This window comes from Anas acuta, chromosome 12 (genome assembly GCF_963932015.1).
Source record: "Anas acuta chromosome 12, bAnaAcu1.1, whole genome shotgun sequence".
NCBI classification, from domain to species: domain Eukaryota; kingdom Metazoa; phylum Chordata; class Aves; order Anseriformes; family Anatidae; genus Anas; species Anas acuta.
In genome coordinates, this window is record NC_088990.1 from 19,225,072 (window position 1) to 19,249,849 (window position 24,778).

At 33.6% G+C, this 24,778-nt stretch overlaps 1 protein-coding gene across 6 annotated transcripts in view; it reads left to right on the plus strand.

The window, feature by feature from the left end:
• Window positions 1-24,778, plus strand: part of WDR72 (WD repeat domain 72) — a 124,900-nt gene that overhangs the window by 49,284 nt on the left and 50,838 nt on the right. For 4 of the 6 annotated variants that reach the window (XM_068695264.1, XM_068695263.1, XM_068695267.1 and 1 more), the window contains 4 exons: window positions 7,092-7,912; window positions 12,838-12,929; window positions 15,111-15,193; window positions 20,782-20,893. In XM_068695264.1, coding sequence (XP_068551365.1) covers window positions 7,092-7,912; window positions 12,838-12,929; window positions 15,111-15,193; window positions 20,782-20,893 — 1,108 coding nt within the window. The other 2 variants (XM_068695266.1, XM_068695265.1) reach the window with 2 other exon arrangements.

The window sequence follows — 24,778 nt, forward strand, 5'->3', positions numbered from 1 at the left end:
AACTTAACCTCTTGGATTTATTTTTCTGAAAACTAAGACATGTTTTAAGAAGAATATGCCATGGTTTCATACAATTTAGGAAATTTTCAACAGTATATCTTATTAAGACTGTATAACACTCATTGTGTATTCAATATCATTGATGAACAATAGATTGTTTTTCAATTACAAATGCATATATATGGCAAGACCACATTTATATCTATTACCAGTTCTTCAAGCATCACCATGAAATTTGATGCTTTCTCTTTTGATATTGTCTGACTGAAATTTTGGTGCAGTAATTTAAAGAGTAAGGTTTTTTCAAACATTTAAGTTCAGGGAAATTTGCAATCGAGGTCCAAGCCCTATCCGAATGCTCTGTAGTATCTAACTATTCTAGTATTTCTCCACTGTATGATCTGTTTGAACATGCGCTTTGTACTACACTAATTCTGACTGTCATAGTAAAAGCCTAGATTAAATTTTCTTCTTGCCCTTTAAATGAATAAAATAATTAAGCTTTCAAAATTTGAAGTAACTTTGTCATAACTAGTAAGTTAAGTTTTACCAAGCTTTTAGTTTTAACTGTAGAAGTTGAATCTGAAAAATATATTTTCCTAGTCAATAAAGAGGAGTTGTGCATGTATTTGTAGTGCAGATTTAAGATGTGCTGTTTGAAATCTGAGATTTTTTGTGGAACTTGGCAGCAATATTTTATGTTCATAAACCAGGTTGAAGCCCCAAACACAATTTCATTTATCTTTATATTCTAAGCTTTATAGAATCTGCAAAAGTGTCCATCTGTTCAGCTGAGATTGCTTCAAATAGTGAGTGGTCAGAGAGACTTAGCTGATAAAGGTCAAAGGAGCCTCTTGACCCTGTGATACTTGCTAAAGCAATTGGAGCATAGGGACTGATATACAGTTAGATATAGCTTGCTAAAGCAATCTCCACTTTAATTGGTAATGATAGCAGGAATACACAGTAAAGTCATTGCTGAAAGAAAACAAAAAGTATCCAATATAGTAATTTATTACCAGTCAGTGGGTTTCACGCACTAGGTTGTTTTACCCCTGCAGTGGTCAGAGAAAGCAAAAAGGTACTCTAACACTTAACTGGAAATGGATGCCCTGCTGCTATCAGAGATGCATGGTGGTCAAATGATTGCCTGTGCCATTAGCTTGGTAATGTTTTCTCTATTGTAAACTCAGCTCCCCATGTTCTTCCTGTGCATCAGCTGCAGATTGAAGGCTTTCTTGTTTGTCTTCTATTTGTGCTGCCAATCATCAAGCTGCTGTCCACCAAGCACATTTCAAGGAGGCAATTTTTTTACTACTATCGACTACCATCTCCAGCAGCCCAGGGCTCAGAGGATTTAGAAATGAATTTAATGCTTTAATTTACACTGTGCCAGCCATTTTGTGCATTGTTTATGTATTTGTATTTTTGAGACAATTACAATCTTTCTATTTTGTAAAACTGTTAGATTGCACCTGCAAATATGTCCCTGAAACATAACTGTTCTTTACGTGTATTATATAATGTTACTATTTTCATTTAAAAGGTTAAAAAGTCTAGTCAGGTAAAGCCACTTACTAAGGTATTCCATATTAATATTAAAAAAAAAAAAAGAAAAAAAGAAAAAAGAAAACAACAACAAAAACTTGCTACCCACCATCAAGGACAAAAACATAATGGAGAATAGAATAGAGCTGTCACTGGCAATACAAGCGGTTATTTAAGACAACTGGGCGTGGTAGCCATCCTTCAGTCAAAACAGTTCTTCCAGATCCATGAACCAAAAATTTGAAACATAGGGTAGGAGTAACAGACAGATTTTCACAAACAGCTGTGAGACATGCTTATTTTTTTATGAGCCTAGAGGCAGACCAATGATGGGACATGATTCCAAGAAAAGTTAGGAGTTCTGAACTCCTGTTGATATCCTAGTAACTGGTATAATCAAGATGCAGAAAATTTTTCACCTGCAAAAAAATTTTAGTTGGCAAATTCTACTGGCCCACTCTCCTTTTCTTTTTGGTAGCTGAGCTTTGTCACATGTTAGTTTATAAAATAATAATCCTACTTATTGTCAATGCTATTGATTGCCACAGAGGTAATGAACAGTAAACGGGAGTAAATGAAATATGTAAAAGCTATTTAAAATTTCTGTTGTCTTTGTAGTGTAACTCAAGGTCAGATTACAGAGAAAAAAACCTGTTAATTTCATTAAAATACATCTAGTCATAGTCTCAAACATTTTGTGCTATTTCAGAAATTATCATCTAAAGCAATTTAGACTATAAGAGTGGTTTTAAAAACATTTTTTTGCTTAATAATATTTGTGAAAGGGTGAAGTGTGTGTACTTTTTTCGCATTTTTCACAGATTGTCTTAATTGAATACACGTAAGCAGACACACAAGGATGCTGGTATTTAACTGATAAACTAGATTTCTTTTTAATAAGTATATTTAATAATGGATTATTTACTCTTTAAAAGTGAAGGTCATGCTTACAAACTTTTATTATGGACTTAAATGCTGTGTTTTATTGGGTCTATGATTAAGTGGTCTATTAAGACTATATTTTAATGATTGTCAAAACAGTGAAGTTTAAATCTGCTTAAAAAAAACTGCAGGACACTAACAGAAAATCCCCTTCCCAACTGCTACCACCCCCTTCCCCAGGCCTCAAAATCACCCATAGCACAGTTTAAGAATTTTAGACTGCTTTCTCAATACTTCAGTGATGCTCATTGCCAGCCCCCCCCCCCCCCCCCCCCCCCAAAAAAAAAAAATCTAACTGAAATTTATCCTAAGAAAAATTTATCCTAAGAATAAGTTGTTCATTTCAGCCTAACATTTTCTAGAACCTACTCTCACAAGAGAAAGCTTAAAGGAGTAGAATTTTAACTCCCTAAATGTTGCATAATTTAAAAACAAACAAAACAAAAACCTTACAGATTGGAATTGGCAGAGTGGCTCACATTTATGCTTTATATACCATTATTCATATTGCAGGATCTTTTGTGGCTTTTTTTTTTTTTTTTTTGTTTATCCCAAAGTGTACAATGGATAAACGAAACCCAAACTCTGTAAGAATCCCTTTTAATAGTTTTGGACACGTTTTTGTGTAGAAGTTGATACTACCCACACTGTGAGAACTGAGCTATTTCTTTTTAGTAGTTTTAAAGTGCTCTCTAAGTATACTTTGAGTCTGGTTTTCCTTCTAGAGTCTACCACATGATCTTGCCACTTTATTTCTTTTATGTAAAATAAATGTCAAGACCATTCTTGTCAAAACTATTTTTAGCACAAAGCCAACAAGAGAGTGCATCTGGTAAAGAAAGCTGGAGTGCAGAAATAGTACATATACATGAGGAGCTGAAAAAATACAGGAATCCTTGCCAGCTAATGGAAGTGTGTATTTTACATGGAATAGTGTTCCTAGATTAAGTTGTATCCCAGTGGAAAAATGCTTTTAGAGATGAGAAGGCAGCTCGATAAAATAACACTTGAATTCTACTTCCCTTTAAAATTTTACGTAGTGTCTATGTCTTAAATATGTTAAAGATAGCCCACACATAGATCAGTGTTATGGTAAGGGTAGCCCCCTACCTCCCACTACTCATAAACAAGGGAAAATGTTTTCTGGGCTGCTAATGTGGTTTTGTAAAGATTTGTAAAGAGGGAAGTAAAAGAGCAGTCTTCTAAGTTATGGGAAGGAAAGGATTCCATGTTAAAAGAAAAGAAATCCTGCGAAGTTGGCTCGTGTCTTGTCCTGGCTCAGATACCTTTAATAGCTCCCTAGATGGCCCCTAGAGAAGTCATAGTTGCCATGCATGGCATATAGCTTGGCCTTTCAAAGCCTCCTTGGATCCTTTCTTTTCTACGTATAGAAAGCTGTCATTCAACCAGAGATGAGTCTCTGGATATAATTTTAGTCCGTAGCCAAGCTTCTTTAAAGCTCACAGGTGAAGGCCTCAAATGGAGCATTATCAGTGAATATAGATTCCTCCAAGCAGCAAATGCTCTGAACTCCAATTGTTAGCAGGAATGTCATCAACATGGCTGTGTTTTTGAACAAGGGAGGTCTCACCTCTTTACTAAACTTCAGCATCTAACAGGGTTTTTGTTTGGTTTGGAGAGGGGAACAAACACTATGTTACTTCAGAATTTGTTTAAATTAAGTTGTGATGGTTTCAAAAGCTTTATGAGAATTTATCAGTTTTGTTATGAACTAGCCAATATTTTAACTTAAATGGCTGGTGGTGGTATTAATTTGGTGATAATGTATAAAGACACAATAAAATAAAGTGCTTCCGACATCCCAGTTTCCAACTTAAAAAAAAGAAAAGTGTTAGGTATATCATGACAACAAGAACGTTTTTAGTGACAGTTTTTAGACCTTACAAAAACATGTTTTTCTTTTTCTAAAATTTACTTTCTTGACTGGCATAGATCTCCTTCATAGTGAATTCTTCTTAAACTTACTGCTAGTGATGCAAAAAAAAAAAAAAAAAATGGTAGGAAATTCAGCTGATTCTTACAACTAAAGTGCGGTGGTGTGCCTTAGCATTTATAGTTATTTTAGATCCATACACCTGGATAATGACAAAAAGGACAAAGTTCAGCTTTTAAAATGTGGATCAAGTTATTGAAGCCAAGAAAGGCTTTTTCCCTGTAACAACTTTCAGAAGTTTTTTTTTAAATAAATAATCTTCCTAATTGCTCAGCAAAATAGTAGATGATAGTAGATGAACATTGGTGGTCAGGAAAGAGATGCCAATGTGGAATCAGAAGGTAGGCCGTGCCTACAATAAAAATTAAAATTAACAATGGTAAATCAGAAAAAGACGCCTCTGGTCATTTAACCTGCAGAATTGAAGGAAACCTTTGTATTATTAGATGAATCCTTTTTTTTGACATGAAAATTTGAAATTCATTGGGAGGATGCTAAGGCTTGAATGGCTTGATATTTGGGTATACACAGTATTATCAGATCAACTAATTTGGGTTTGAAAGATCCCATGATATATGAAATTGCATCAAGCAAAAATTGTCAGAAAAAAAAAAAAAAAGTATCTTATTACAGAGACCTGTGTGTTGGCAACAGGAAGACCCCAAAGTTGGACCATGTGGTTCAGAGACAGGTCATGCTTTGTTATTGCAACTTCTATTAGCCCACTTTTTGTAATCAAGTTATTAAATTCTTCATATGTTCATTTAAAAATGATAGTTCTGATACTTACCTGTATATAGTAAAACTTATTTTTGTAAAATACTTCTGGAATTTCAGGAAAGACAGTACAGAATGTAAATAATTTAATCTACTTTTCAATAACCATCATCAAATGCTATTCCCTGTTCTCCAGTTCATTGTTAGTTTTATGGGTTTCCTTCCATTTTCTGTCATCTTATGTTACAGTGAATAGCTTGTCCATATTTCTAAATAGTGTTTTATGTCTGAAGCTTTAGATATCCACCTTCTTTCAATGGAATTAAATGCCTATGGCAGAGAGCTAAGGTAACTTTGTAGATGCTTTTAGGATCAATGTCAATAAGCTTTCATATTGCCAATAAACATTTATTGTGGCCTTGCACCCAGTAGCACCACCAAATGCCTCAACAGATTGACATTGTCATAGTATTTTCTTTTGTTTGTATGGTGATTTTTCTAAAGGTTTCTAAATGCTAGTCAACCAAATATAAATGTATAGAACAAAGAAGAAAGTTCAAAGCCTAAGAATGCTTTCTATTAATGTTAAAACTAGCTTATGAATTCCACTGTTTGCATTCCATAGGATTCTCCCTATGTATCAGTAAATATAAAGATTAAAATAATCCTAGTGCTGAAAAACAACAATATATATATGTTACAATATATACATTAAAGGAAAGGGATAGAAAGGAAACCTGAACAAGCTGTTATAATCTCTTGCTTATGCCTTCCCATAGAGATCTTTAAATAAGATTTTATATTTAGAGTCTATCTTCACCTGGTGGTAACATCATTCTCTAAATAACAGAAGGGCAAAATTTTTATTATCCAAAACTAAGTAGTCAAATTACTTGTAAACATGGTTAAAGTTGCACCTGTGTTATTTGTAACTAAAATATTAACAGTTTATGAATAGTTAATCTTATAAAACTTGTTAGCAATGTAAAAGCAGTTAGGTAAAACTACTCTTGAGAAAGATGAGTTAATCAACAATCATTAATCATTCAAATTAAATCTAGCTGTCACCTCATTTTTACTAATATTTGTTGGTAGTGTCTTTTAAGATTCAGCTCACATGCTCAACAGAAACAGTTCTTCATTTGCATTAGCATAATATTTCTGACTATCACAAAACAAAGGTCCAGAAAATCCTGCATCACCTGTGATAAGGAGCATGGTGCTACGATGTCTCTTTGCAGAAGCATCACTGGGCTGAAAATTTGCTTCTCTATCTTTCTGCTTGTACATGCTCGCTTGTAGAGATGAAATAACTGGAATGAACACAGTGCTGAGAGTATAGGCTTGTGCAGGACAATAAAAGCATACAAGTCGTAACTGCTTAAAGAAACGGGCAAAAGAATCAAAATGGAATTTATACTCATGTCTGTTGTTTCCCTGAAGGTAAAAGATGCTTCTTTAATAGAAAGAGCAGGTTTCTGATATCAGATGTCACCATCTCATAATTTGACTTTAACATTTGATGGTCCTTCCAGTAACTTCAGAAGAGTGCCCCTTGGTAGTGAGGCACAATGATTCCTATGAAAGAAAGTAGTTGTTTTCCTGGAAACTCATCTGAAATGTGTCTCAGACAAACAAAAAAAAAAAAAAAAAAAAAAGTTTCTTCTCTACAATGAAAATTTATTAGAATATTCTTACTTTAAAAGATGTTGGGGAATTGGGGTTGCAGTATTTAAGTACATGTCCCTTTGCATATATGAAATGATGTAGAAGGAAAATCTTTTTCCTAAATAAGAAGTGAATAAATATGATTAAGTTAAACTTAATGGAGTTAATGGATTTAGCCTGTTCTATATGCAACTCTATGCAACTCTATAAAATTACAAAATATTATGGATTTGTCTTTGGACGTTTATTATTTTTCTTTCAGATAATGGATAACAGCCTCATTCGACAGCCCTTTACTGTTTTACCAGTTAAGACAAAATGGAACAGTGCAAACTTTCATATTCTATTATTTGATCTGGAAAAACTTGTGGAACTTCTGCTGTCATCTCAACTCTGTGGATTAAAGTCATCAAATTCATTCCACAACCTTGACACTATAGAAAGAGCCAAAAGTACTACTGAGAAAAGGGCACTGACACTAAAAAGAAATAAAACTGCTGGTTCCATATCAACAGTTGATGGGCAAGTAGATGTTCTTTGTGCAAACCAAGTCAGTGGGGATACTAATGCAGTTAGATCTTTGGAAGAAAGTGGTGGCATAAAAAGACAGAAAAAAATGAAGAGTTCAAGAAAGATTAGAATGCAATCATCAGGAAACATTGATGTGGACATCGCCACAGATACAGCTAAACTGCTTTTGTCATGTCTCTTACCCTGGGGTGTAGATGAAGAAATAGACAATCTTTGTGTAAGACACCTAGATATATTACGGCTCCAGTGTCCAGTTTCTTTTGGACTTCTGTCAAATGAAAGTCACATATCACTGATGTTGCCGGGATGGAAGTGTACTGATTGTGGTGTGCTAGAAGAACACACATTGAGTAACTTGTTTTCAAAGAGAGTGTTTGATTTATCAAACAAGTACCTTGCTGCAACTGAAGGACAAACTGAAACAAAGGAAGAACCAGTGAATAATGCTTATGGAGCAAAGGGATCGGAAACAGTTCTTTTCTTATTTAACAGAATAGCTTTAATCAACAGGATAATTAACATGCCTTCAGCAGATACAAGTGAAATTGAAAGGTAAGAACCCTTTCTTTTGATCTTTTTTTTTTTTTTTTTCAAAGTACTTTGAAAGAAAAGGGAGGGGAGGAGGAGAGAATGACATGACCGATTTTGTTCTTAAATATGGATGTATTCAGTGGAATTTGCATTCTTCCTGTAGAGATTTTTTTATAGGATGTCTTTTCAGTGAAAGAATAGGTACAAGTTAAGTATCTTTACAGATGATGAATAAACTGACGTAAGAAACTTTTCAACTGAACAAAAATTTGAATTATCCAACTTCACACCCTATCTTTCCAGAGAACTCTTTTCCTCACTACTTAAAGTAAGGAGAATAATGAGGTCTCTTCAAGCACATTTGGAGACATGTATTAACACATTTGTGCTGTTTTAACTTCCATTCCCTATTAGCAATATACGTCCTTTACCATGAAACCCCTACCTCCACAGATAAATAAAACATGAGAGGCAACAATCTCTACTTCTTATGTTATCTACACAGAGTAATAATGGCAGCTAGAATGAATGAATACTTTATCAGCCCTTATGTTACAAGAACCATCCCAAATAACATTTGTTACTTAAAACAAATTTATCAACTAAATGCTTTTTCCGCATTTTGAGAAATAGTATACTCATTATTATTTGACCCATCCAAATAAGGCTCACTAGTCAGCTAATGGGTATTGTCCAGACTGTTTTTGTTCAGCAAACCAATGTTGGTCCATATTTAGTATTTTAGGGACAATGAAATTCAGTGTTGACACTATGACCTAGAGGTAAGGAGGGGAACAAAAAATACTGATCCTGGTGCAGCAAAGAACTGTGCATCTTCCACAAGGATCTGGGCATTCAGGATACCTCAGTAGGTATACAACATCCTGCAGGACAAACATGCATTTCTCAGTTACTTTTCCTGCTTATTGCATTGTCTACTGGTACATATTCAACACAAGTTCTTATATTAAAGGACACCTCCAAGATTCCAGCTTGAATATGAAATCTTTTTTTATGCAAGAAAATGTTATGCTTGCATTGTGTCTTACAGTACTCTGTTGGTAGAGACAATGTATTCAGTTAGGAACATACTAAAATCATACATTTTTCCTGACAAATTCTAGCTTTGGAGAATCTCACCCATAAAATTATTGCAGTTGAATAGAAAAAATACGTAGTTTATTTTGTGAAAACATTATCATACAATTTTAAGCTTTCTCTAGGAAAGGTAAAGCCATAAAAGCAAGTGTCACCTGTAGAAATACGTGATTTTCTTATTGTACGAAATACAAAAAATTGCCATAAATTTCAGTTTAAAAAAAGTTAGTTTATATTCAATGACTGTGAAATGCTTTAGTTCAGATTTTTTACATGGTTTGGTATGGATTGTGTCTTTTTTTTAAGAGATGAATAGTATTCTTATTTAGAGCTGTCTTGTGACTAAGTTTCAGTTTGGTGCCATTTGTGATGCTCTCATATGGGCTTTTACCTCCTTATGGAGTCATCTGAATAAGAGCTCTTGAGTTGTATCCATTTAATTTTTTATTTATTTTTTTTGGGGGGGAGGGAGGTTGATTGGTTGCTGTTAAGCTCCCCTGAGTTCCTACACAGCAATACCATGCACTATGAGTCCAGATAGAGATAACACAAGTCTTTTTTTTTTTCCTGATTTTACTTGCACACTCTTGTGTGTTTTTAAGACTATTCCTTCCTAATAAGGAAAGAATATTCTCTTACATATTCAGAAAAAAAAAAAAAAAAAAAAATTCTCTTACATATTCAGAAAAAACTAAAAAACAAAAAAAAAAAACCAAAACTGAGAAGTAGACACAATTTTTCGCTGCTGTTGAAAGATAGTGTTCATTAATAGGGAATTTGATCAGAACTAGAGTGTATCTGCTGAAATAACGGAGACCTTAGAGATTTTAGAGTAACCTGGGCCTTTTCCCTCTATACCGCTGGTGACAATTTTTTTTTCTCATAATGGCTTTCTGTTCAGACCTTATTCTCCCCGCTACATTCCAAGAACTGTTTTGGAATGTTAGACGTGTGAGTAATAATTCCCTTTTTTCCCTAATAAACAAAGATAACAGATGAAGTATGTAAAGAACTTTGTACATTTTCCTAACAGCTGTAATGTGCAAATGATGCCCCACTACAGTAAAGAATCATCCCTTTGACAGCAAATCAAAGTTGTGTGAGTAAAGACAACAAGATTGTTTTTCTGTCTCATACACAAAGAGGTTATTTAAAGAAAAAATAATCTGTCTTTGTAGAAGAAGCATATTAGAGTCAAGGAAACGAATTTCATTCTTCAAAAATTAGTTTGTTGTTTGTTTTAATGATTCCAAAGTTGGTAGGCTTAGGAAAAAAAAAAAAAAAAAAAACACTATCTACTTTAATGCGATAATGTTATCTTTGTGTCTGAGTATTAAAGGCATAGTTCTGCTATCTGAATTTACTATCTAAATGTATGTATAAATTCTGTATAACCTTAAAATCAGTAATGTGTATGCAAATGTATCTCTTTCCACCTAGAAAGCCCTTTTCCCGTGAAGTTTCCTTTTTTTTTTTTATGCCTAGTAGTATGCCTAGTGTGAACATGACCATTTATTTACCATGTTTTTGTGATTTAGTATTTGCTGCACTTATTCTTACAAATAATTTAGGTTTGAGAAAATTATCACAACCTATGGTAATTTGTTTTTCATCTTCCAATATGACTTGTCCTTATTCCTTATACATTATTCACTTTGTTTTGGGGTTTGGAATGAGTTTTGTTTTGGCAAGCTGTTAAAATAATGCACTTTTGCCTAATTAAAAGTTTGAAAGAAGCTGAGCAAATACAGTTTTATATAGTCTGATTTCTAAAAGTACAGCATGTAGCCACACCTGCTTGAGCAGTTGATTTAGCTGAAACTACTGCATGCCCAAGGGAAAAAGCATATATTGAATTCCAATTTGCTGCAGCATTTGCTAAAGGAATTAGTAAGACTGCTTTTATAGCTTGTAAGAGTGCTGGTCTACTAATTATTACTGAGGTACAAACAATTTTTACTAATTCAGTTACTAATACAAAAGAAAAGAAAAAAAAACACACACATTTTAATCTCATTTTAGTAGGATCCTTTTACTTTTTCAGTAATCTCCTTTTGAGAGTTACAACTCTTTCCTTCCTGTGGAAGTTTACTTTCTATTAGCACACTAGTGCAAACAAGAAAATTGAAGCTTTTAAACTTAAACACTTAAATAGATTATCCAGTGACCAAGATTCTTGCTTAATATGTATGCAGCTGAAATGGAAATTCCTGCCTAATTTCATGACAGAGAATAGATTGCATGTTTATTTCTGTCAATGTAGACTGGTGTCTAGCTACTGGTTTGATAATTCAGGGATGACAGCTTTCTTCTTTTTATGCTAGACCACTTCTTTGCTTATAACATATTCTTGCAATAACATATTCTTTGGACTGTAGGGAGAATTATTTTATTGTTAGCTATGGCCCTCATCTGGGGAAGGAAATAATAAAGTTTAAATCCCTGTTCTTTGGCATATCTGATAATTTTGCTATTACAGGAGAGTGAAAGGATTTTTTTGTTGTTAAATAAAATACATTTTTAATGAGAAGAATGAGAACTGGAAAATGAATTCAGTCAGTACATACACTTTTGGATATTCTTGGATGAGTCTGGTATTCTCATTTTGAGCAGATACATGTCCTTGTCAGCATATATACATGTATGTTTCTGCATAAACCATGTCTTTAGCAACTCATCACTCCCCAGTGAAAAACACTTGGTTGACAAACTCTTAACTCACACATTTTCAGGTAATGATTTGGATCAATATGTTTCAGGATATAGTTTGTATGTGAACTGTTAGCTACCTGATACACACACACACACACACACAAAAAAAAAAAAAAAAAAAAAAAAAAAAGAATGAAGTATGAAAAAAATGACTTTGAAAAAACTTGACTTGGGACTGAGTCTATTAGCTATTATTCATAAAAATATTTTTGATTCTGCTTTTTTTTTTTTTTTTGCAACTTGACCAACGCTGTGATAATAGAGGAAATTGTAGTAAAATGTCAGGTTATAAAAGTGGAACAGAAACAGGAAAAAGCTAACAGATCTTCAAATAACTTTTGTCCCGCTGCATTTTGAGTTTTGTGTCTGTGTCTCAAAGTGCTCAAGCTGACAATTTTGAGAATTGCTTAGTATTGTAAAGCTTTCAAAATATTATGACTTATTGTTGGTTGTAGTGAATTTGAAAGGTGAAATATATTATTTTTAAATGACACACAAATTCAGGGTCACTATAGCAAAGCATTTGAAAGAAATAGTTTAAAATAGTGCAAGGCTTTAGGGGGTTTTCTACTTCCTTTTCACCCGTATTCTTTGTCTTCAAGGGTTATGGTTCCTGAATTAGCCAGAGACAAGTACTGAAGGGTTCTCCTAGATACTAATAGGTATACAAACATGTCCCCTAAATTGTAGCTCTTTATCAAAGTCCCAAGTATTACAACTATATTCCAAGTGAATATTTAGAACCGTGAAAAGGTGAAAACCTGTAAAAATTAAAGCTGTCACTCTTGGACTTTTATCCTATGTAATAGGAAAAAAAGCTCAGGTACTTGGTGAAAATAGTATTTTGATGAAATCCTTTTCACATGACTTTGCTTGTATAAAATAATGTAAGAGTTAACTGGAAGAAGTTTTGGCTAAACATGAAATTTCTGCATATGGATGATTCTCAGACTTGTGTATATGTGACTGTTTCAATAGCAAGTTGAGAGCAAAAGTGTGCAAGTCATTTGAGGATAAACTAATTTGTGGTTGACTGATAGTAATAGCTACAGTGATTATGAATATCTATCTTAAAACAGACATAAGGTTTTTGTAAATATGTTCAGGTTTTATTTAACACTTCTGTATTATTTTAGTTCACATCGATCAGAATTTGTACATGACAAATGGAGAAATATGGAAGCAGCCATGTCTTCGTTTTCCAGTTTTTATGGAGAGTTATCAAGCAGTAAGTGTTGAAGAATGACAATATTAGCTTTTTTTAGTGTGTTTTGCATGCATTTAATTGCTAAAATATATCATTTAATTTCAATAATGAAAAAACTATTTATATTCTTTAACTTTGAGGAGGTCTGGATTGACTGGTTTAATATGTTTTCTGTGAATATCACTTTTACATGCAAAAGCACATTAAATAATACAAAGATATGTGTTGTGTGATGGCAGAACATTTGGCTGAGTTTCTAAAGATATCTTCTAGCAATCTGAGAAATAGAAACATAGTAATACAAACACTGTTGTCTTCCCCCTCCCCCATCTCCCTCAACATCGTTACATGCCCACCCTATAATACATATGACCCTTCAAGCAAACTGTTGCCTTAGCAATACAAGAGTCGTGTTGACTGTTTGGTAATGCCAAACTTAGACTTTTGGCTTAGTGCAGAATAATGTAATCTCTTCATGTTAATGTCCCATAGGCAATCGTTCACCAGTCTTGGATTGCAAGTGACTTTAAACTTGTTTTTATAGCATGTAATGAACCAAAGAGTAGAGGAAAGAATATGGATATTTGACATTATACATTACCTTAACAAATTACAGTGTTCCTGTTATGAGTTAAGTCCTGTCTAGACAGATAACATGGACTTTTTCAAGCTAAAATTTTTTTCCCTGGTATTTAAATAAACCTTAAAATCCCCATCTAAAATCAGCTTGTGCATCACACAGACATTTTAGGAATGACCACTTTAGCATCAAGGACATACTGGGCAATGTTAAATCTTAATTCTGCTGACCTTTTGGGAGTTTCTGTATATATTTACACTTGTAAAAAGAGATGGGAATAAAGCCAAATTAGAACAGGAGCATTTTGCATATATATGGACATTAAACTGAAATATATTTGCATGAGAACAGACAATAAGGTTGGATAAGGTACCATATTTGCTGTTCTCTTTTTGATTATGGGAGATGCTTGCTAAATGACCATTTATGCTTAGAATGGAGAAGCTTCAGGTTAGCTCTTATCTAGGTTAGTAAGAACAATAGAAGCTGCCAATTCAAATAAATATTGCTTTGGGGGGTGGGGGGGAGAAGGGAGAGAGCATTGTGTTTGAAATAATCTTTACAGTGACAGAGACTTGGATTGACTGACAGAACACGAGAGAAAAATAACACTATCTTCTCTTTTATTGCAATGAAGTCAGGCCATATTTAAATTTGTATTCAGTTGAAATCATTGAAATGAAGCAAATTCTGTTTCAAAGGTAGAATGTTAATTGAGTAAAAAATTCATAATCTGGTCCCAATGCCAAATCATTAATCAGAGGATATAGCATTTGAAAATTTGGCACTAATTACCTATACTTATAAAATGTTTTACCATATCTGCTGGCCAACAAAACAAACAAAAAATCAATCAACCTTCAACTTGGCAATTGTGCAAGTTTCATCATCCTGATGTATGAACAAATTTCAAAATTCAAATTAAAATGTGAGAATGAAAGAAGTTTACCTTCATATGATCAGTTTTGCCTTATTTTGTCAATGCTTTTTATATTTTTGTATTAGCCTTTACATTTTGTATAATATGGTACGTTATGTCAGCTACCAGAGGTAAAGAATGTAGTGCTTGCCCTTATCCCATCTAACCATAAAATAATATCATATGCTCTCATTTTATTTTCCTTTCTTTTTCACTTTTCTTTTTGATCATACCTGCATGTATATACATATATTTAAATATTTAATTAGATACTGACAAACATAACTATTTCACAAAACCATTTACTGAATAGCATACCAATCCTCTTCAGACTACACTAGTGAATACAATTGACTTTACAGTATACGTATACCCATGCAATTCTTTCAAGCTCCAGTCTTCATGGCAGGACTCCATCATCTCAGTGGACAACTGCATTGTATGATCAGAATACTTTCAGTATTTTTTTTGGTCTTTGCAAATAAGCAGACAACTGTAAACAAAAAGGACTAATCTGATTTTGGATAACTGTAAGTAGTTCAGATGACAATGTGATATGGGTGCCTTGCGATTATGTCATTAGATTGAAACGTTCTGAGAAATTATCCTTTTTCAGATGTTGGAGTTAAAAATGTTTAACATCTTTGTATTTCTGTATTTATATGTGTACTGTCAGTTCATAAGTTATGTATGTGTTTTTCAGAAACAAGTAAACACCATTCCCCTGACTTTAGGAGAGTTTCACTGCTGAAACTCATTTGTTGTTGGAGTGACCAATCTATAAAGGTAGGTAGTAGGCTGTGTTAATAGCAACAATCTAATCTTTAAGTGACATTGACTGTAGTTTAGTACTTAGAATCTGTAATGCGATACCGTAGTTACCAATTTAAGGAAAATATTATATCTAAATCATGTCATTCATATCTTTAAAAATCAGATTACTTTGGTATGGGGTATGCTATTTATAAAGCCTTAATGTGCATGCTCAAATATGAGAAGGTAACCATCCTAAAGTCTGAATGAATAGTCACCAAGTATGCTTCGTGATGTTTTCTAGAATTTGCAGCATGTTTTTATATTTTCCATTGAATTTAGTGACTGATAAGTTTATGCAATGATAATGGCCTTATCTACCAAAGGAGATTAGTGTGTGGAAAGATAAGGTGTGGAATAAGCTACCTCATAACTTTCATCTGAAAAGATCTTAAGACACTGAAATTATGAAGTACTGCAAATACCATCCTATCAATCCTACACAAATTTTAATGTTATTAAGACTCAGGTTTGCAATGATCTTTAACCAGCTTTGTAGTGCATTTTTTCCCGTTTGCAGCCAAACTGCTGTAAATGCCATAACATTCAAAGCCATTTGTGACTTTGGCAACAGGGGTGGGTATTCAGCTACCCACATTTATATAAAATGATAGTTTTATTGATAGTAGAATGGCTCTCTTACTGATTTCTTTATAAAAACACAGATTCATGGCCAAACTGTAAATCCTGAACAGCCTGATGAAACAGTCATGTATGTTCTCTCCCAGCATCGCTAGTTATTCTACTTTTTAAAAGTTTTTTCTTTTTTTTTTTTAACATCTTTTATGGAGGATACTGACTCTCAGACATGACCCAAAGGATTTGCCATTTATTGATTCCTCATCTCCTTACAGTACTACAACAGATTCTGTGCAAACAAGGAAACTGAAAGAACTTGCAGCAAATGATTGATCATGACTTTACTGACTAACTGACTTATTGAAGTTTAAGGGCCAAGGGAGGTCTTTTTGTTTTAAACTTTAAAAATGCACATATTTTAAAAATATTTTTACAGGATTTATTTCACCGGTTGATTTTAAAGAAAAGGTTATCCTCATTCATTTTCCTGTTCTTTTGGGTGAAATACTGCTGCTTTTTGCCACACTCCCACCTCACCCAGAAATTACTGAAGTGTTTTGGCCTTTCCAGAGATACACATATATAGAAATAATTGCTTGCCCAGAAACATTTAATATGATGAAATAATGACTGTGCTTACACTATATTTAAAATAAACTGTTCCTCTATAATAGATGTTTAGTTGTATTTTAATTTTATTTACTGTACTCTTATATTATTTCAGCTTTATGAAACCTTTGTGGCTTAAAGAATGCAAAATAAAAATAAATAAATTAAAAAAAAAAAACACAAACTGTAATGCAACTGAAGTGTTTTGATGTTGATTCTGGGAGATATAAGCATCCTTTTTTCCACTAGGAAGATTTCTTTGATAATTATTCCTTTGCTCTTCCTAGCTCCTTATTATTCAAATAATAGAGATCAAAATGCGTCCTTCCTATTCCTTTACTCAGTCATTTCAAGAAGAATACAATATGAAATAATTTGCTTCCTTCTCTTCTGCTCTATGATATTTTCCAATCTCATTGAGTGAAGCTACTTCTTGTTAGGTTGACTTCCCTGAAGATTGAAGTCCTTTATCACTTCATAAAAATGTTTATAAACCAAGTAAACTTCTTCCTACAATGTGCCTTATTCCATGAGCTGAACATTTTGTAAGACATAGTAAACGACCATGTTTCCATAGCCTTTGCTATGGAAAAAAATAGCCTTTAGCCATTTTCAGTGCTAATCTCGGCAAAGGAAATCAGGATCAAAACAGTAAGTTTTGCATGAATCTTTTATAGGTCAGTAGTTCCACTAAAAACAATGCTGTCTCCAACCTTTGTATATGTGGTCAAGGATTTTATTACACGGCAATATGCAAGCAGTCTATCAGACTTGTTTGGCACCAATCAGTTTATGGGGATTCAGTAGTTTGTCTCTGTTTTATGTATGACAGTAAGTGGAATCTGTAGTGTGACACATCCATATGGAAATGTCTGAGCTTTGTCCCATTAACTACTAATGCCTTCACAATCAGTAGGGAGTCATGCATCTGTTTTAGTTCTGAGCTACCTGGACATAAGCCAGTTCTAATCTTGAAACTGTCCCAAGTAGTAAGACCATGTTAGAACTGTATTAATTCAGGACCACCATCAGAAAAACAGTTTATATAGCTTCAGTGTATAACATTTAGGTTCTGGTTTGGAAGTCCTCTATCTTTCTGATCTTACTGTATTCCTTTTCTCTACAAGAAAACCTGTATCGTTGATAATTAATTGGCTACTCCGCACAGTCTTCCCTTAGGAAAACTGCTGATGCCATATTTAGACCTCTGACATAACCATTTGCATGAGGACTGTGGTTGCTTTAGCCTCCTCTTTCACCACTGGGAAAAGATAGAAACTATGGAGGGACTGTTCATATTTTTGGAGGAATGAATCATCTCTGTACGTCTTCATCTTTCTGTGGATTTCCACAGTACACCTATATTATTGTCACATCAATTACTTCCTTTCAGTTAATACCTAAAATAAGATGGGATAAATCTGAGACGTATTACAGAGAATTTTACTTTCAAGCCATAGACCACTTACTGTTAAGGCCATTGCTAACAGTAGTACAGATAAGCAAGTACCTTTTTAGTTATGCTACTCATGTTTACAGTAATTTCCCTTAAAAACTATGGAAGCATTTGTTTTTATGGTGTTTGACTCTACCTGAAGACAACTTACCTCATTATTAGGGTCTACACAATTCCCCTGATAGTGGATCCTCTCCATAGCCATGCCACTGATAATTAATTTAATTTATACTCCCCCTGCTCCATATGACTATATGTCCTTGTAGTTCGGTTGGCTTTCAATTTCTTTATATTAGAGAAAAGCAAGCTGGATGCTACAAGTCTGATGCTTTGATCTGTATTTTTTTTTTGCTCCCTGATGTGCCTGTGTTATACAGGTTCCTGGGAGTCAGATTCCAGAAGGCTTAACACTGTAAAGGCTACGGCCTGAGCAATAACCAGGGGTGATGCCTTCTCTCATCAGACCCAGTCATTATAAGAATAGTTATGCTTGGAAATAATTGATTAGGAGAAGAAATGAAAGTCAATATAACTTAGTATTTATGTAACAGTACTGCTTGCTTCTGCTCTTGTTCACTTATGTTTGAATTGTTCTCAGATATTGGTGCTGCAGGTCCTGATGGTCAAGCAATTACCTTTCACCACTGAATATCTCTATTTGTAGTTGGACATAGAGTATTTATACCTTGTCAGGTATACCCTTAGAAGAAGTATAATTTCTATCATATTTCACAGTCTCAGCTCAAAAGTAGATGATTTTTTCAGAAATTTTCACAATTATGAGAAAAAAGGTAAACAAACCAAAATACGTGTTAGCCAACAAGATAGAAGTTTTACATGTAAGTCGGAAGAATCCTGAAGACAGACTGGAAAATGCCAAAGAGAATGAAAAGTACTCATGTAAATGTGCTAAAAATGGGCAAAGTTTCTGGGGATTTTTGAGCTTGGAGATAATGTTAGATGAGGTATATAAACTGATGGGGAAAACACCAGGAGGACAAAACCAAATGTGAAACCACAATGAGCCCTGTGGAAATAGGGATTCAACAGTAGTAGACAAGTAGCATGCAGAGACATACAGGTGCCTGCACAATATTATGCTGTGCCATTTGCAACAGTTTTTTTTTTTTGTTGTTGTTGTTTTTTGTTTTTTTTTTTAAATTCTGTTGTAAGATGTTAGAGGAAATAACGTATTATAAATGCTGTCTGGCTCACATACACAGCAATGAATATCATATCCAGATTACCGACAGGTTCTTAGTATATCAGAAAAATAAATAATGTGTACAATTCTTTTGTGTAATCCTGTTAATTTTTTTTTTCTTGGTCTGAAGTTTTCCTAGGACAATTAAAATGTCTCTGGGCTTCTTTTTCTTTCTTAATTATTGTAGATACATTGTAAGAGTCCTCTATAAAGTCAGGATCTGGGATCTGAAATCCCAAAAGCTCAGGGTTCTATTGATGTGAGGAATCAGAAAATGCCTTTGGTTTCCACTGTAAAGTCAAGTGCTATTATAGCAAGATGGTTTGCACTGTGTCACAACACGCAGAGCTGTGTTCATTTGCTGTGAACTTCCACACTATGAACCTGACTGGGGTACACTTGTCTGTAATAAGGAATTTTGTCATGAAGGACACCTACAGCCTTTGTTCTGCTTAATGATTTGAATTTACAAGAGCAGCTAGAAATGTGATTGAGGATAGCCCACGAATTCACTGTACTTGATTAGTGAGATGAATCTCTCTCCTCCAGGCAGTTTGAGGAAACCTGTGTATTGACTTAAATTCCTATTTAATTTAAATTATTAACATACTGTTTTTAATATAACATTATATAAAGAGCGTTTATAATTGAAACATTTCACTTATTTATTTTTATATGCAACTTAAATTTATATTTATGTTAAGGTGGGGTACACTGTATTGGAAACTTCAGATTTTCTCTGTCCTTCGGGAAGAATAGTTGAATAACTACCTAATGGGGCCTGGGGGGGGGAAAGGGGGATGTATCCCTTTTCTGATAGACATACCAAATAAAAAGGTATACATGCTACCATTCTGCATCATATTGAAATATAGACTGAGTAGGAACTACAAAAGCTCAGGTCCATTGTGGAAGTTCTCCATGTGCTTTATACATGTACATGTCTTAGGTTTTAATATTTCCCAAGTTCTCCTTGGGCTTCTCCACTAAAGCAAAGATGTGTAAAAATAATAACCTTGTCATACAGTTTCTAAACAGCACTGTCTTAACACACACGTGGTGTTAACGTAACAGGTATTACAAGTGCCATTTATAGGCTGTTCATATTTGCAGCAGTTGTTCCTTTTGGATAAGAGGAGTCAGTGGAACCTTTTGCTTCTTGTGTTAAAAAAAAAATAAAAAATGAAGTATTAATACAGTTGAGCTGGAGAAATAGAAGATTGCAACTAATAATGAAACATCTTGAAAACTTTTTGGAGAAGACTGGACATCCAAATTTCTAAAAATGTCAAAACACCAAGTCCTTATTCAGCCCATGAATCATTGCACACAAAGAAGCAAATAAAGATATTTTTTTTTTGGATGATATCACCACCTGTCCTATCTGACACATATTGTCATGACCCCTTGATATCAAAGAGATAGTAGGCAAACAATTCTAGTTTGGAGATTAAGGAGAATTAATGTTTAATTTGTGAAGAAGTCACAATTCACAATTAACATTTGTTAACTGGATAGCAACATCTGATGATTACTCGGTGCGTATAGAACCATATGATTATTGCTGTCTGAAAGATATTGGTAAATGTTGACTTTCTAATGGCATCTACTCAACCATCTTAAAATCTTCTGGTATTTGCTTAAAAGGGACAAGTGCTTAGATAAATGACTGAAGTAAAAATATCATCCAATTATAATTTGCATTTTTGACAGATTATTGAGGCAATGCAAGCGGTGCTGTTGGCAGAAGTTCAAAGGACTATGAAAACCTTGAGAAAGACAGCAGTCTACAGAGAACCATTGGCCATAGTAGAGAATGGAAATGGTAAGTTGCAGACACTGCCAAAGACTGAGGAGGCAAAGCAGATGGGTTTGCAATACATTAAAAAATTTGCCATGTAAGTGCAAAATTTATTGGAATATTCTTTTAGCTGAGAACTTTCTCTAGTACTCAGAAGTTAGCAGTATGAGTTCATAATACATTATTACCATGTAAGACAAGCCAAGTGGCCTAATTTTGACCCTATCAGCCTATTGCTTTTTCAGATGTATGTCAGGGAGTTAAAGGACTTCTACACTCTCTCATCATCTCACAACATTAAAGAAGAACAGATAGTTTTTTTTGCTTGTATGATTTCCCTTATAAATATAATTGTTCTGGTATCGTAAATAAATCTGAAAATAAAGGAAGAAGTGTGCTTGAAATAGGATCAGTAAATCATAATTAAAAAAAGTTTTGCAAATGTATCTTTTCTATGACATCAGTCTTATCCAGCACTAAAAATTAATTGCTTAAATTTTATAACTTCGTAATGTAATATAGAATATTTTATTTTTCTTTTAGAAATAACCTCCCTGCAAGGAGATATCAAATACATTTTACAATTAGATCATTTCATTTTACAAGAAGCCTACCCTTTGCAACTTTACAGTGGTGCTAATGTTTATGGTAAAAAAGATTGAACTTGAATTTATATTATGAAGTTATACTTTTTTTTTTACCACATTAGCTGAGTCATAAAATCAAGTGACCTGAATTTTAGATCTGATCTTATTATTGAGCCTTCTCTTGGGAAACTAATTTATAATCTCATTGAGTATGTGTCTGTCATATAAAATTGTTGCATACTTGCTTCTTCCAGAATGCTAAAAGCTATTAGTCATACTTGTTTCAGGCCATGGAACAGTACTGACCCTAAAATTTTGGCTGTTGGAATACAACAAACTACAAACACTTTGAATTATTATCATATATGAATTTAGAATTTGTTTACACTGGAAATAGCATTGAATCATTCTAGTTCTATGCAGTTTGGGATAAGCTGCTTTATAACTAAAAAACATCCCCAGCAGCAAAGTTCATACCTGGACTTGATTTCAAAATTCCTGAATTTTCAGGCTGCATTCCAATACAGTGTTTTGATACGGATTACAACAAACATTGGATTAACTAGAATTTGCAAATGCAGACATCTGCAAACTCCAGATGTGTTTAAGTGTTGGGTTTGATTCAAACCCTTCTATACTAGATGGAAAAAAAAAAGTCTCTTATGTAAAGGGTGCTGGAATGATTACAAGATTCTGGTAGTCAAGTGCTATTTAATTCTGCTTGAGTATTGAGGCTCACAAAAGTTATGAACTGAGAGCAGCTACTCTAGATTTCCAGTCTCTGAAAGGGGAATGTTTGTTTGCATGTTATGTTAAAAAAAAAAAAAAAAAGTCTTTTTTTTCCTTACCCTATTTTTTGCAAGTTAATCAAGAGGAAACTAGAAAATTCCTCTGTTACAGTGAGCACAACACTCATGTGCACCTATAGTGGTTAGGAAATAGCTTTTTTTCCATACTTGAACCTATAAAGCAGTGTGGATTTTATTTTATTTTTTTAATGATCATTGTTCAGCAATGTATTCTGGAGCAGACTGAAACAGATAGGAACACCAGGAAAGAGCTGTTACACTATGAGTATTTAATATACTGTTTTTCTTTTTTTTTTTTTCTCATTTCCATTACTGTTTTAACTTACTGCATTATTCATCATATTATGTAAGTAGCACAAGTATTCTTATTTTGGCTTTTACGGTTTTCTAATAGGAACTATTAAAAGGAAAAAGTTGTTAAAAGGAAAGATAAATGCAACTAGATGTAGTTTCTTTGTTAATGTCAGTGATATGATCATTTTGGGCCTTTTCCAAATATACTGATAAACATTTTCATATCAATGGCATGATTGCTATCTGTGAGCTTTGGTTAAGTTCTTCAGAGAAACTGAAGTTTTCCCTGCTTTTTTTGGTTGTTGTTTTTTTTTTGTTGTTTGTTTGTTTGTTTGTTTGTTTGTTTTGGTTGTTTGGTTCTTGCTTTGTTTGTTTGTTTGTTTTTTGACATTCATCATAATTCTGAAAAAGGACATTGCACTAATTTCTTATTGCCTTTTTCCTAAACATTAGTAACCTTGCATTAATGGTACCATTTAACAGATTTCACCGTGGTATCATTTTCCACTGCCAGCTAAGTCAGAAGAGGTGGGTTTAAGGATCTTATCTACCCTTATTTGCGTAAACTAAGAGGAAATAAATCTGCTGACATCCTTTTATTCATCCTTCATTTTAAATATTTGATCTTATGACATATATACCTGGTACAAATCCACACATGCTGAACTTATTAGATCAGAGGAAAAATGGTGGTAATCTCATTCAATAGCCCAGTGACTGGATACAAAGAAATTGGGTAGTCCCTCCTGTAGTTCATTTGAACCCACAGCTCCCTCAACATTAATTCATTGCTTATCTTGCTTGAATTGCTTATTCAAGGTGTTTTGCAGTGAGTTTTTCAAATTCATTTACAGATGTTTCACTCTTAATGCAAATCACAAAATATTTCTAAGTGCTAGAATATTTGCAAAACTTAGAAACTAGCTTCCCTCACCTCCAGATAAGTGTTGTGTGTAGAACTGTAATCTCCTTTTAGCCAGTGCACTGAAGCAGTGTCATATGTGCCATCCCTGAATGTCTATTTCTTCTAATGCAGAAGGAGCCAAAACTATATTACCTGAGATAGCAGTCAAGCACACAAGTTTTTCTGGCATTTTTTGCCTAATTTTATTTTTTATTTTTAAATGTGAGTAACTGGATTCAGTTGCATTTTAGGAAAATTGAGAGGATAAATGTGTTTTTGATATTTATGCTCAGATATTAAATAGAGGAATTGATGTAAATATTTCAGGAATGCCAAAAGTTGGAAAAGTGAACAGCAAACACAACATACCAGCTTTATTTGTAAATACAGTATATTATTTTAACTGCATCTTAGATTAGTGAAAAATCACACTTTAGCTAAGTTCTGGTTAATGCATAAAAAAATACTAATTTAAGTATGATTAAAGTAATGATTAAGATTTTAAGTATATTTGAAAGCTATTAACTATAAGCTCATCTTCTGCATGTGGTTTTGGAGCACTTTGAATTATTCAATTAAATTGGTTCTTGCAGGAAAAACAAGCTTCTTGTGATAAATACCATTACGAAATTAACACTCAAATGTGAATTTCAGAGTTCAGTGTGTCAAGAATTGTCAGAGTCTTATCTACAACTTAATGTTTTGTTAAAATAAGGACTCCTATTTGGTCAGTAATGATAAATCAATGAAAGACAAGATATAACAGCTTCTGTTCGCTACAAAGTGCAGTGACTTGCAGTGGAAGCTTGCAAATACTTCTGTTGTCTCAATTTCAGAAACCAGTCTGGTTGCATACTTTTATGTGAAATTTATGCATATTTGTTAGGAAATCATTTTTTGATGGTGCCTTTTTGTATAGCAAATTAATCTTCTAGCATGCCTCTGAGGTCTTAACGTTTTGTCAAAAAAGTGCAGATAAGTACAAAGGATGTGCTTCTGTCTGATACTTTTTTTTATCTTGTCTTCTTCCTGTAGCCGACTGCCTTTTCATATTAGACCAAGCATGAGATTTGACTCTATATTTAAACAAACAAATTTGTACCATTGACATCACCATGATTACATTTAATCGAAAACTTGACCTTTGTTGCCTGATTGATGTAGAAATAACTTTTAGTTGTGTCAGAGACATTTGATAATGTAACCACACATTAATATAACTTGCATTGTTTCTGTTCTGATGGAACACTCCACACCCAGGGATCTTGAACATCTGATGAATTCACTGTACATTGAGATGAATGTATCTGTCCTC